The 14382-nt window shown below is 41.7% G+C and overlaps 1 protein-coding gene across 2 annotated transcripts in view; it reads left to right on the top strand.

Annotated features, from left to right (window-relative positions):
• Positions 1-14382, top strand: part of Clcn4 (chloride voltage-gated channel 4) — a 72630-nt gene that overhangs the window by 54032 nt on the left and 4216 nt on the right. For both annotated transcript variants that reach the window (XM_075956728.1, XM_075956727.1), the window contains exon 12: positions 5488-5704. In XM_075956728.1, coding sequence (XP_075812843.1) covers positions 5488-5704 — 217 coding nt within the window. The remainder of the gene's footprint in view (positions 1-5487; positions 5705-14382) is intronic.

The raw sequence follows: 14382 nt of genomic DNA, 5'->3' as shown, positions 1-14382 counted from the left end.
AGACTGCTCTTTGGTCTGGCTCGTTGTTCCTATTTCCCAGGCACTTCCTTTTCTATTTTTAAATCCCTTTCCCCATACTAAATAGCTTAAAATATATTTAAGATATCTTCCACTAAAGCTTTCCAAATGTTAGTGTAGTGTGCTTGCTGCCTTCTAACTTTAATGGTTAGCTCACACAGAAAACAAAGTTTGAGTTTACATTTTAGGAACAATGGCAAATTCCTGTATGAGTGCTCAGAGATGTTTCTCTTTATATAGGTCCTGCCTTGGAACAGGGAAGTGCCTTGAGGGGTAAATATTGCCCAACAAATAATAAGATCGTTAAAAAGTTGTTTAAGAAGGGTTGGATTTGTTTTAAAATAATATAATCAGTTGCCTTTAAAATGCATTCAACCCCCCAAAAATCTTTGATGCAAAGATTGAGTTTAGAACCTGAAATAATAAATGTCACATAATCCATTACCTATTGTGTTGCTACAGGCACACCTGCTAAGAGACATCTTACTAATTTTGGTTAAATCCATTACTGTAATCAAGTGGGAAGCGATAATTGGCATCAACTGGCGGGGGAGGAAATTTAAGCTCTGCAAGCATGCAACCCCTCAGAAGCTATGTTTGGAATATCTGAAGAGGCACCATGCAGTGCAAATCATATTTCTGTGCTTTTGATTAGGCCCATCATAGTGCAGAAGCTGTTATTTCTACGACTTGCTGAAAGGCAAGGGGTGTTTTGCTCCAGGGAATCAGACAAGCTGTTTTCCTAAGCCATGGAAGCTGAGGGATCACCACATTCTGGTGGTGAGATTCAAGGCCTGTATTTGAGGAATTATATGCCCTTGTATGACTATCAGGATAGGACATTAAACATTCTGCTAAAAACTCTCCCATGCCAAGTTCACTTTTAAGGGGATTAGAAGCAGAGCTTTTGCAAGGAACTTTCAAGAAAGTTATCATGAGTAAAGAATGAGAAATAAGCAAAATAAGGATTTTCTTCCAATCTGTTCTTTTCTTCTAAAACTTCAAATCTTTTTTTTTTACATTAGCAAACAAAGTAATGGCTCTCCTAATAGTGTTTTCACACATATGCGTTATTATGTTTTGTCGTTCATAATCTTTCTCTGGAATGCCAGAACCCAGCCATTGCCTTTATATTAGAGAATGATGGTTAGCACCAACTCTTGGCCATCAGAGTCTTTTAGCCAGTGGGGTCCTGTGTGTGACCCTTGTTCAAACTCCTGGCAAGTGGATTTTACCTCTCATTACTCTTTGCAAATATGAAGATCCTTCTGTTCTCAGCAGGGCTCAGAGTTTTCAAGTCCTGGCTTCTGCAATTAAGAAAGTACAGGTTCCAAGAGGACTCAGTGGGAAGCCACAGAGATGATTAAAGGAATGGAAAGTTAGAGTTATGGGGAAGAGTTTAGGGAACTCGCAGGTTTTTCATCTGGTGGATGACTTAATAATGATTCTCCAGCATATGGAAGATGCTTACTTGCATAAAGGGATCCGCCTTCAGGACCAAATGAGAAGACAGGTATCAGATATGCCAGACAGACGCTTAAGTGTAGAGGTTTCTGTCTGGAAGCACTGTTAATTATTGGAATGGGTCATGTGGAATAGTGGTGTTAATTACTTTCTGCTATGTGTTAAAATACACGGCGTGTGTAAGATTTCTCCACTCCTCGGTGGATAGTATCTAATAGAATAATCTGCTTTTCTTTCTATGTAGTCTTTAAATCATGTCATTCTGCTACTTAGCGCAAGAGTGGTTGCTTCCAATTTTCCATTTTAACCTTTCTTGTTAATTGTGTTTGTTTTATGGAAGCATTCTTAACCAAGTGAATGATAGAGAGTTGCCTCACTGGAAACAATTACTCTAAAGTAAAGGCTTTTAACCTTAATACCACTGACATTTGGATGTGGTTGGGACTGTCCAATGCACTGTAGGGTTTTGAATAGCATCCTTGCTTTCTCTCCACTAAAATCCAGTGGCACTCCCCCCTTTCCATTTTGTAACAGCCCAAAGGGCCTCCAGACATTACTGAATTCTCTTAAGACTGGGGACAAAACTGAATCCAGTTAAGAATCATTGCTCTGAAGCCACTCATAGACTTTGTGGGTATTTGCTTATTTCTAATTTTTAAATTTTTCTTTATCTATCCCATTATGTGAAATTCATTTCCCCAACACTGTATTTATTACCCTCTTTGCATCTGACACTCTTGCTGCTGGAAAGTGGAATATGAAGTTGAGCAGCTTTAGTAGATGCTCATGAAATATGCATCATTTTTTTATTCTTTTTTTTAATTGAAAGAAAAAAAGAGAAATTCCCGCCTCCTCCCAGCCTCCCATTTCCTTCCCCCTCCTCCCACTCTTCTCCTCCTCCCCCCACTCCTCTCCCCCTCCCTCTCCAGTCTGAAGAGCAGTCAGGGTTCCCTGCCCTGTGGAAAGTCCAATATACATCATTTTTAAAGGAACTGTGTCCACCCAGACTAGTTCTAGTACAATATCATGATGAAGCCTTCTACAGTAAAAACACTGAAAGAAACATTTAAGTGCTTGAACTCTCAAAAATTTAAAAATGAAATTTTTATTACATTTTAAAAGTAAAGGTAATTTAAGCTCTTATTTTATTGAAAAAAATTGGATTTTTTTTGTTAATGATTTCTTTTTTTAGCAGATTATTTTTTATTACTTTATAAATAATACCAATCAAAATTTCCACTTCCTCCCCTCCTCCCACTTCCTTCCTGCTCCGCCACTCCTCCTTTTCCCCTTGCCCCTCCCCCTCCAGTCCTAAGCGTGGACAGGGTGCCCTGCCCTGTGGGAAGTCCAAGGCCCTCCCCACTCCATCCAGGTTTAGGAAGGTGTGCATCCAAATAGAATAGGATCCTAAAAAGACAGTACATGCAGTAGAGACGACTTTTAAAAGCACCCTCATTCTCACTACTGTTAAAAAGGGCCATCATTGCTAATATTCAGTGCATTTTCTTCATGTCGTTTGTGTGTTAAAAAATGTATGTTTGAAGATTGAAGATATGACTCAGAGGTATATGTATAGCACCCCCTTCCCTAGAGTTTGAAGCCTTAATGTAAACCTTTCAAAGTTTCAAAGTGACCTAGGAGAGCCATTGTGAAAGGAGCAACAATTGTCACCCCAGAATAGCAAGAAGCACAGCTCAGATTCCTATCTTACCCTACCTAATGGTTAAAATCCTTGCCTGGTGGTGGATAGCCCCTGGACATTCCTTTCTAATGCCTCCTTCCTCCATGAAATAGGCTCTATTCTTCACGACATTTAGTAGATTTTATCCATTCATGCTTATATGCATGCATGTGACAGAAACGTTTTGTGTTGGAGCTAAAACGATGACTCAGCAACTTAAGAGCACTTGCTGTTCTTCCAAAGGATCCAAGTTGAGTTCTCAGCACCCATGTCAGGTGGCTTGCAACTGCCAGTGTATCTATCTATATGTAACTCCAGTTCTAGAGGGTCCAATGCCTCCTTCTGGCCTCTACAAATTCTCTCTCTCTCTCTCTCTCTCTCTCTCTCTCTCTCTCTCTCTCTCTCTCTCTCTCTCTCTCTTTCTCTCTAGATCCTCCTTTCTCTCTCACACAAACATGTGCATGTGTGTAGCCCTGGATATCCTGGAACTCACCCTGTAGTCCAGACTGGCCTCAAACTCTCTAAGATCTGCCTGCCTCTGCCTCCTGAGTGCTGGGAATAAAGGCATGCACCACCACCACCTGTCAAAAATAAATCATTAACAAAATGTTTTGTGCCTACTGCATGCTTAGAACTTGGCAAAAAATGATATGCTGGTGTGCAAGACTTCATTGAATATGTAGCTATTATTATCAAGGTTTCTTCATTGAATGTGCAGCTGTTATTATTAAGGTTACTTCATTGAATGTGCGGCTGTTATTATCAAGGTTTTTTCATTGAATGTGTAGCTGTTATTATCAAGGCTCAAACAGTATCAGTATATTCTGAGGAAACATGAGCTTGCTGTTTATTTCAGCATCTGGGCTGGTTGGTTTTATGAGGGGCTTGGCAAATCCGTGTGATCAGTTCTTGATTAAGGCTTGTGGCTTGATCCAATCCTGATGTTCAAATATGATTGTTGAAGTGGATGGAAATTATGTTATGTAGGGCTTTAAGAGAATATATTGGTTTGTGGAAATGAGCAAATAAGTATGTACTGAATATGGCCTCTGTGCCTGAGAGCTTTAAGACAGAACCCCTTGGATTAGGAAACAAGAGCACAGTGTGTAGCCTGTAGTGTGGATTATGTAGGACCTGCAGTTGAAAACATGCACGTCAGTGTCATTGGGTATTTGTGGTTGAATCACATCCCATTTGATATAACTAGATTCAACCTGACCCGTATAATGTGCAGGCATTTGCCCAGCAGGTCCTCCTTTCCTCTTTACAACAGAGCCCCCCTTTCAGACTCAGCCTGACTCCAAATGCCGCCAGTTTTCCATTAGTGTACTCTATTGCACTAAATGCTCTTAGAGGAGGCAGTAAGAATTTTATTTCTGAAGGAACAATATAGGAGAATAGTAGTCTTTGAGAAGGTTAAGAATTGTACTGGAATTCATTTTTTAAGGCAGGCCCTGCTGTACATTTTCCCTAACCTTTTCCCATGAACTAAAAGGAAGATTAAAATTCCAAGAGAAGGAAAATGGCCTTGGAGAAATATCTTGAGACCGATGGATTTATTTCATGTGTGACTTAAAATAGCTTGGGTTTCTAGCACTACATTAAGCTGTATTTCTAATGAATTCCGGTTACTCTACTTTCTCTTTAGCTTCATATGGCCTTGCCTACAGACAGAAATAGACTAATTGCCACCATAACAGTTTTACTATCTTTCTTTGTGAAATCTATGAAATGGCACATTTTAAAGAGAGGAGAATTAAGAAGCAGAGGGATGTAGCTTTTCTGGGCTTGTTTCTTTGGTCCCCAGGGTCATATTTGGGATTGAGCTGCATTTCTGGGCTGTGAGCCTGGACAAGTATTATTGGTTTCTCATTCCTCTAGGATTCATAATGCCATTTAGGCCAGTTGTAAGCTCGTTTGTAAAAATCAATGTGCTAAGGTTATTGGGCAGTGAAATGAGGTTTCTTGTCCTCACGAACTTCAGTCCATGGTGAGATGGTGTAAAAGCAAGGATGAAGGACCTTTGGTCTTTTGGAGTGCTCTGGAGTCTAGGAAAAAACAGTGGACATTTGCAAAAGGCCATGTTGGTGGGGGCCTGTCTTGCAAGGTATTGGCAGTGAACATTCTTGTCACAGCAGGGCCCCCTCTCACAGCATGTGAGGATGCCAGATTCACAGATGTTTGGCTGAAGTACTTGTTATGACTGTGCCTTTTTGCCCTCGGAACTCCCCTTTGTGAGACGCTGTATAAGAGCAGGTGGGGGTAGTTAAGTACAAGATTTTTGTGTGTGTGTCTTATCATTTTTTTCTTTGCCATTATTCTAGAGAATGCCAGACAGAGGCAAGAGGGCATTGTGAGCAATTCCATCATGTACTTCACAGAGGAGCCCCCTGAGCTGCCTGCTAACAGCCCACATCCCCTGAAATTGAGGCGCATCCTGAACTTGAGCCCTTTCACTGTCACAGACCACACACCCATGGAGACTGTTGTGGACATCTTCCGGAAACTGGGGCTCCGGCAATGCCTGGTGACACGGAGTGGGTGAGTAGCCAGACAAGGGAAGAAAATATGTGTACTATGGCCAGCTTTAATGTGTCTGCCTTTAGGGAACTCCATTGGGGTGGGCCAGTCCTTGAGAGATGATACCACTAAGCTGAGTTGAATGTATTGAGAAGAAAATGTACAAGAAGCTTGGGAATTTCGAGCAGAGGGAAGAGGGAGAAACTTCTAGACTAGACTACTTCTAGGCTAGCCTGTTGCCTGTGTTCAGTCTGAAGGTTGAGACAAAGGGAGGAGCTAAAGAGCAGCTTGTTTCTTCTGCTACGTGTCACTTGGCCTAGGAAGAAGGTACAGCAGTTCTCTTATCTCCAGCCTCCAAGCTAGGAGTAGAGAGGACAGATGACTGGACACCTTTCTCTGCACATTCTTCTGAGGCTGTGGAACTTGAGCCACACCTCTGAGCCTGAAGAATGGCCCCCAGGGAACTATACCTTAGGCATTACCGTGGCCATTTGATATTTGTGTTGTTGATTTCCTGCCCTATAAGAACACAAAGCAAAAGTTTCAGCAATGATGTCATTAAGCTTCAAATTCCATGGCATAAAAGCTCTTCACAACCCTAGTAGTATGCCAAAAAGCAGCAGCAATCAAATTGCAAGAGCTCTGGGGAAAATAGACTTAGGTGCATAGTTCTAGAAACCTTCATCAACCATACATCATTTTAAAAGAATGTGAATCTAAAATACACAGTAAGTTTGTACATTTTACACTGGATAAATCATTGGGAAATACAATATGACAATAAATATTTTCCCTTGGGGGGAAAAACAAAGTTGGCTGTGAAGTGGATGTCTGAAGGACTGTTGCTCTTGAGTTACTGTGAAGGAGTCAAGGGAGGGAATGAGAATTCATCAGAGCAAGCAGGTTGGGTGTGGCTCTTAACTCTCACATGAGGACAGAATGTGGGTGGATGACCAGTGTGTGTGTGTGTGTTTGTGTGTGTGTGATCTACAAATAGATTCCAGAGTTCTAACATAGTCTACTTTTCCAGAGTCAATGCTGCTAAATATTCTACAGTGTACAACACATTTCCTGCACCAAAACCACAAATTTGACTTAAAAAAAGCAGTGTCATAGTAGAAGGATCCTGGGCTAAGTATTAAGGAATCTTATTCATTTGGCTTCTTCCTGCTGATCTAGTAACAGGGGTACAGACTGCAAATGTTCAGTGTGCACATTTACCTTTAGAACTTCGAATTGGCAGGACAGATTTCTCCTTCATTCTCACTGAGGCTACAGATCATACTGCCCATAGATTTTGGAGGTACTCTCTACTTCCTCGCACTTGAACACACACTAGAATGCCCTTCCTATACAGAGAATGCACCTCTAGGTTTCACAAGCTCATGGGGATCCCGCTTTGAAAACCACTGAAATGAATATCTGCACTTGGGTTTTCAGCATGGGGTAAATACTACAATGATTGCTCAGGCCATCTCAAGTGTATAGCAGTTTCTCCTTTCCTCGAAAATAGGCTGATGTCAGTTATCATTGGAATTTCTAGTTCAGTCAGGAAATTCTGCCCCCAATGCCCACTTATACCTCTTGGAGCCCCATGAGGTTTTCCTGTGAAGATCTGGGTGCTGAAATTGGCTCTGAATGTTCTAAGAGAAAACGACGCTCCCTCTCTCTCTTTGTCTCTACATGTTTTAAACAAATACAGATGCTGATACAATAGTGCTGGCAAGGGATCCTTGTTTGTGGGGCCTTTCATCTTCTCCCTGGGCATTCAGCCAGGGCAGGCACAGCTCAAGCTAGCTCATGGTTTTGATGCGTCCCATTGCCATGTGCCTTCCCTGCTCTAGTGGATGAGAGTCTGAGCCTGTCCATTGACCTGATTGTCTGCAGGCTATCCCTGGGCCTGGGGCCCAGAATTTTCATAAAACTAGACTAGGAACCAGAGGTGCTTTGTACACAGAGTGTGGGAATCTAAGAAGTCTTCAGGAACTAAGATGAAGTTTGGGTGAGTTTTTACCCCTAGTTGTTCTAGAAAGAAAAAGTAAGTCTGGGTGATTATTTTAGGTTTCCCTTATCCTTGTTGGGTGCACCCCAATCAGGGGTCTGGGCAGCTGTCTCAGAAGACTTCAGCTGCTTCAGTCTGCAGTTTAGGTCCTTTGGCATAAATCTGGCCATTTTCAAATTCACCGATTTTCACAGAGTACCACAGAAAGTAGCTAGGAGTTCAAACACTTTATTTAAATCAAACAGGACATTCACTGCCACCAATGACGCCTGCTAGATTTGCTGTTGCTTCCTTCTGGGTTGATATTTTGCCATTGCAGGTCAGGGTGTAGTTTATGCTCAAAGCCAAGGCAGAGCTAGAACGTATATTTCCTCAGTGCTGCTGGAACCAATCTAACTTGCATACTTTATAGTCACAGAACTTGAAGAGGTTTTCAGAGCTATAAATGCTTGATTTTTGTTGTTGATGTGGGTGGTGGTGGTAGTGGTTAGGGGACTGATCTCACCGAATTATCTAGCCTGGCCCCCAAGTTTCTGGGCTCAAGTGATCCTATTGCCTCAGCCTTCCATGAGCCGAGACTATAGGCCCATGTTACCACACATGGCTATATTAGATATTTGGTTTCTGTTTCAAGGGTAAAGATAATAAAACAAGGTCCAGACTATATAGACAAATGAAGGGTATGTATGTATGGTTTCATCACCTTGCAAATGATAGTGTGTAGTAATATGGCAGCGGAGCTGCCTCCCCAACACCCAAGCCGCCTGCCCGGCTAGCTTTTGCCCTGAAATAATTACACACAAACTGTATTCTTTTAATCACTGCTTGGCCCTTAGCTCTAGCCCTTACTGGCTAATTCTGATATTCCAATCAACCCATCTCTAACAATCTGTGAGCACCGGTCTTACCGGGAAGATTCTAGTTCAGAGCTTCATCGCGTGTGTCTGCCCAGGAGCCGGGCATGGCGTCTCTCTCAGGCATCTGCTCCGGAGAGGAGAGCTGTCGAGTCTGACCTCACTTCCTCTTCCTCCCAGCATTTTGTTCTGTCTACTCCTCCCACCTATCTTCTAACCAATGAAATGGGCCGAGGCAGTTCCTTTATTAGCCAATGACCTTCCTCCATCAATAGTGGCCATAGGTTTTGCAAGGAGATATTACTGTAGTTAGTGTTTTTACTGAACATTCATTGTGGCTGAAAACTGGAGAAGGCTCAAAGGGTTTTTAAAATAGAAGGCCAGGGATATATATATATATATATATATATATATATATATATATATATATATATCTCAGTGGTACATCACTTAATGTGTGCACATGATTCTGAGTTCCATGCCCAGCACTGTAGTAATAGGAGCAGCGGGGCCGCGTCCCCAACACCCCAGCTGCCTGCTCGGCTAGCTTTTACCCCGAAATAACAACACACAAACTGTATTCATTTAAACACTGCTTGGCCCTTTAGCTTTAGCCCTTACTGGCTAATTCTGATATACCGATTAACCCATCTCTAATAATCTGTGAGCACCGGTCTTACCGGGAAGATTCTAGGTCGGAGCTTCATCGCGTGTGTCTGCCAGGGAGCGGGGCATGGCGTCTCTCTGAGGCATCTGCTCCTGAGAGGAGAGCTGTGGAGTCTGAGCTCACTTCCTCTTCCTCCTGGCATTCTGTTCTGTTTACTCCACCTATCTATGTCCTAACCAATAAAATGGGCCAAGGCAGTTCCTTTATTAGCCAATGACCTTCCTGCATCACAGCACCACTCAAACCAAGTGTTAAAATTAAAAGTCCCCTGGATAAGTGGCTCCAGCCTGAAATCCCATGTACTCAGGAGGCTAGGTCAGGAGAATGGCAAAGTCAAAGCTGCCTAGGCTGCAGAGTGAGTTCAAGATCAGCCTGGGCAACTTAGTTAGATCCTATCTCAAAAGAAAAAAAAAACTTTAGAGGATGGGGAACATGATTCTGTAGTAGAGTGCTTACCTTGCACGTGTGAGTCTCTAGGTTCAATCCTAAGCACCACACACACACAAAAAGCTAAGGAACTTGTCATCTACTAAGGAATAAGGAATCCAATCTAAGTGACATCACCCAAGGCAAGTGTTACAGAGGTAGTCATGATGATCTGTGTTTTCGCATAAAAAATACATGGCAGAAGATGAGTGAGCTTGTTAAGCTGAAGCACTGTTTACATGTTGAGGATGCTCAGCTGGGGGGCCCTTGCCACCAGAAGAGCAACTATGAATGCTCTGTCCCTGTTAGCTGATCTGCTCATATTTCATTCTTGATCATGGTTTACTTAGTGGCATATTATAACTGTATGCATTTAGCTTCGTAACTATTTTCTTTTTTAATTTTGAAAGAACACCGGATTCCTAACACTTGAAAATAACCATGCTTTTCCACTTCCAGCAACTGGTCCCTTGCACTAGAGTTCTTCACCTGTCCTTTATTCCCATCACCAGATTTTAGCATCTGAACGGAGAGGTGGACTTTGTGTTAGTCCATGTGATCCTGTCTTTGTTTCTATTGATTCCCTTTTCTTTTACAGATGAAATTTTTATAATAATGATAATTTAATACTTATTAATAAGAATAAGAATTGGCTGTGAATGTGCATATAATATGCTTGTGAGGCAGTGTATGAGTACATGTGCACCACAGATCATGTGTCAAGGCCAGAGGACAACTTTTGGGAGTTGTTTCTCTCCTGTCGTCTCATTTGAGGCAGAATCTCTCTTGTTTCTGTTCTGCTGTGGACTTTACATTACCGTCTTCTCTAAGCATCCCCGGGTGCTTATCCTCTCTCTGTCTTTCATTTTGCTGTAGAAATGCTGGGGTTACAGATGCATGCTGCTGTATCCTGACTTTTTTTTCACTTGGGTTCCAGAAATCAAATCCAGGTCTCAGCCTTGCACAGCAAGCACTTTTATTTGCTAAGTCATCTTGCCGGCCCTCTTAAAGTTTTATTGAGATAACTGCATAACCTGCAATTCACCCATTTAAAATATATAATTAGGTAGTTAGAATAGAAAAAGAATTTTGCATCCATCATCACCATCAAAGCTAAAACATTCCCATTCCTTTTAAAGAAAAGCCTGTATCCCTTAGCTGTCACCTCTTGTACTAGTCTTAGGCAATCACTGATCTACTATCTTAGCTGTGTGGATGTGTCATATCAAGGGGGTCATATACTGTATGCCCTTCTGTGATTGGCTTTTCCACTTAGTATAGTATTTTCAAGATTCATCTATGTTTTTAGTTACAGAATAACTTTTTTTTTGGGTTTTCAAGACAGGGTTTCTTTGTAGCTTTGGGGTTTGTAAAGGAACTAGCTCTTGTAGACCAAGCTGGCCTCGAACTCATAGAGGTCCGCCTGCCTCTACTTTCCAAGTGTTGGGATTAAAGGTGTGCACCACCACCGCCTGGCATAACTTTTCAGTGTATGGATAAACCACTGTTTGTCTATTTATTTTTCTATTGCTAGACATTTGGGCTGTTTCCAGTTGGGTCTATTGGGAAATAAGATTAGTGTGTAAGTTGTTAAGCAGACATGTTTTTAGTTCTCTTGACAATATAACCAGAAGTGGGGTTGCTTAGTAATGAGGTCACTTAATTAATTTAGTCCTTCCCTCCCTTTCTTTTAGTTTGGACAGTAGGTTCTCAATAAGGGGTAACATTTGGTAGTATCTGAAGAAATTTTGGTTGCTACATTTGTGGGGAAGGGCAGGGGTGAGTAGCAGTCCTGCTAGCAAGTAGCAGTTAGAATCTGAGTAATGTACAGGACAGGTTACTCCCTACAAAGAATGCCCCAATTACCACAAGTATCAAAGTAGAGAAGTCATGAGTAAAGCCTTGCTGGAGTGCAGAAGAGTACAGAGTATCATTTAGATCAAGGATAGAACATATTCAGCTAGAGCCATCTAGGAAGGATCCTCACTAGACACTCCCAGTTGGGTTTAAACAGTGACCTCTTCCAGCATCAAATCCCCTTGCTAGCTCTGTTGTATTCTTGAAACTAATTAGTATCAGCAGAATGAGAACAAATTATATCTGACCCCGAGGGGAAAACTGTCTTCTTTCCCTGGAGCATTCAAGCCTCTGACATGACTCAGGCCTCTGGAATATTGGTCTCAAAAGCTACATATGACTATGAAGACCCAAGGGCAATATTGAGGATTCAGTGATATTTCTACTGAAGCATGGTGATTGACCTAATACTGGATAACAGTGTCACTGGGAAAATCATCACCTCTCATTGGATGAATGCAGGGACCCTGATCATGGCAGTTGATCCCCAAACATCTGAGACAAATCAAGTTTAAAAAGAGGATTTTCAGGAGTTACTAGCTGAAGCCAGGCTCATTCCTATGTAAGAAGCCCAGAATACCACACTTCCCTTGGCTTTGGTCACACTTGTGGATGGATTCCCAGGAGAAGCCAGCATGCCATTACAAGAAGGGTGTCAATGTTTAGTTCCATTAGGTTGTTTGAGGACTAGACCAACATATTAGTAGACCAACATATGGGGAACCCAATAAGTTCACTTAAGTCAGTCCAACGTATTATATAAGTTTTAGAATTTCCTATGATGTGGAAAGGGAAGCATTCAGAGGGAATGGTTTATCACAATTATCCAATATAGACAGTTGAAATCCTGGGAAGGACTGAATTGTCTCCCTTTAAATTACTATAGTAAAGCCCTAACCCTGGTATGGCTGTGTGAGGAGAAGCACTGAGCCTTAAGGTTAAATGAGGCCATTTTGGTAGATCCTTAATCCAACAGGACTAGTGTCCCTTAAAAAAGAGGAAGAACCCAAAGAGTATCTATAAACAGAGAGGAGGCCATATGAAGACACAGCGGGAGCATGATGGTCCCCATCTGTCCCCCAAGAAGATAAGCCTTGGAAAAACTGCCCTGTTGGCACCTTGATCTTACACTTTAATTCAGCCACCATGTCTGTGGCATTTTGTTACAGCAGTACAGGCTGAGTGATTCCAAGACTGCAGGTCATCTTGGCAGATTTGCCAGAGCAGCGTTTCTGTTCCACAAAACAGCTTCAATAGAATTTTACTGTGTTGTGAGGCATTGAAGATACATATTTTGCTGGGTGTGGTGGCTTATGCCTGGTATTCCCAACACAGAGGAACCTGAGACAGGAGGATTGCCTTAAGAAAACAACAGCAAAAAGATACCACATTTCCTAGATTGTTTAAGGTCCAGTGTGATCAGCGACAGCCTGATTTGTTCACCAGCTGTAGCTGACATGGCCACCCCTTGACAAATGTAGCTTTTTTCATAATAACTACCAGGTAGCACAACATGAGTTGGCTTAATTAGGCTTGAGTGAAATGACAGTGCATTGTATCTGTGATTTCTAATTTTTATGTGGCTTAACACAGCCCTATTAAGTAGAGGCCTGTCATTTATATTGCTCTATAATTCTGAGGAGAGGCTGCTGGAGCTTGCTTCCTGATCCTTTTTTTCCCATTGTGATGGAGATGAAGCAAACTTACTAGGTGATAGAATGTTTTCCAAAGAAATTTGTTCACATTGTCTTTGTAGGAAAATTCACTTCACCAAAGGGAGAAGATTTGATTCCACAGACCATTATTCAAGTATTTAATAGAAGAATGAAGGCAAGGTTGGCATGAATGTTTGTTCAGATGGGCATAGTATCATCCAGGACCCCTATTTGCATCCCAGTCTCTAGGTTTTTACAGTTCAGATAAACCTATAACAACAACTCTGGGAACTGGGTTCCTGGCTAAGTTGGTGAAGTGCTTGCTGTGAAATTGTGAGTTTGTATGCTGATTAACATCATAAAAGCAGGGTGTAGTATTGCATATCTGCAACCATAGCACTATGGGGTAGATGGAGCAGGAAGCAGGAGGGTCTCTGAAGCTCATTGGCTCTAGCCGAGCTGAATCAATGAGCTCAAGGTTCAATGAAAGACTTGTCTTTAAAAATAAGGTGTTTAGCAATGAAGGAAGACCCATAAATTAACCTCTGGCTTTGGCACACACGTGTACACAATGAAGTACATGTACCGCGCATATGTATTTGCATGTGCCTCTGTGTGTGTGTCCCTGTCTGCACACACACACACACACACACACACACACACACACAGAGAGAGAGAGAGAGAGAGACAGAGAGAGAGACAGAGAGAGAGACAGAGAGAGACAGAGAGAAAACAAACCCTAGAGACTGACACTCTTCAGAATTGAATACAAGGGAATTTTAGAAGAGGAGATGATATGTGTATTTGGTCAGAGTGTATGTTGTACTTTACCCATCTAGTAACAAAAAAATTAAAAGTAAAATACTTTGTTTTGGATACAGTCTTACTTTGTACCTCAGACTTGCCTGGAGCTCCCTCTGTAGGTCAGGCTAAACTCAAACATATGGCATTCTTCTTGTCTTTGCTTGCTTGGTGCTAGTATTAATAGGCATATACTACCATGTCTACCTTAATTTCTTATTCTAAGAAAACCCTTATATTCAGACTTTTTATGGTGTGGCCAAGTTGTGACAATAGCTTTAATAGCTCTTTATAAACTGATTACAATCTTAAAATTGAAGGCATGGTGTTAGTCACTGTAGGTTCACAATGTAACAAACAAACTTGTGATATCAGTGACTTATGCAATAACCATTTCTTTTTTATGCTAATCATATATATGTATGTATATGTGTGTG

Source organism: Microtus pennsylvanicus, chromosome X (assembly GCF_037038515.1).
Source record: "Microtus pennsylvanicus isolate mMicPen1 chromosome X, mMicPen1.hap1, whole genome shotgun sequence".
NCBI lineage: Eukaryota > Metazoa > Chordata > Mammalia > Rodentia > Cricetidae > Microtus > Microtus pennsylvanicus.
The sequence above is the reverse complement of the archived record's forward strand: the minus strand, read 5'-3'. Positions and strand labels throughout refer to the sequence as shown.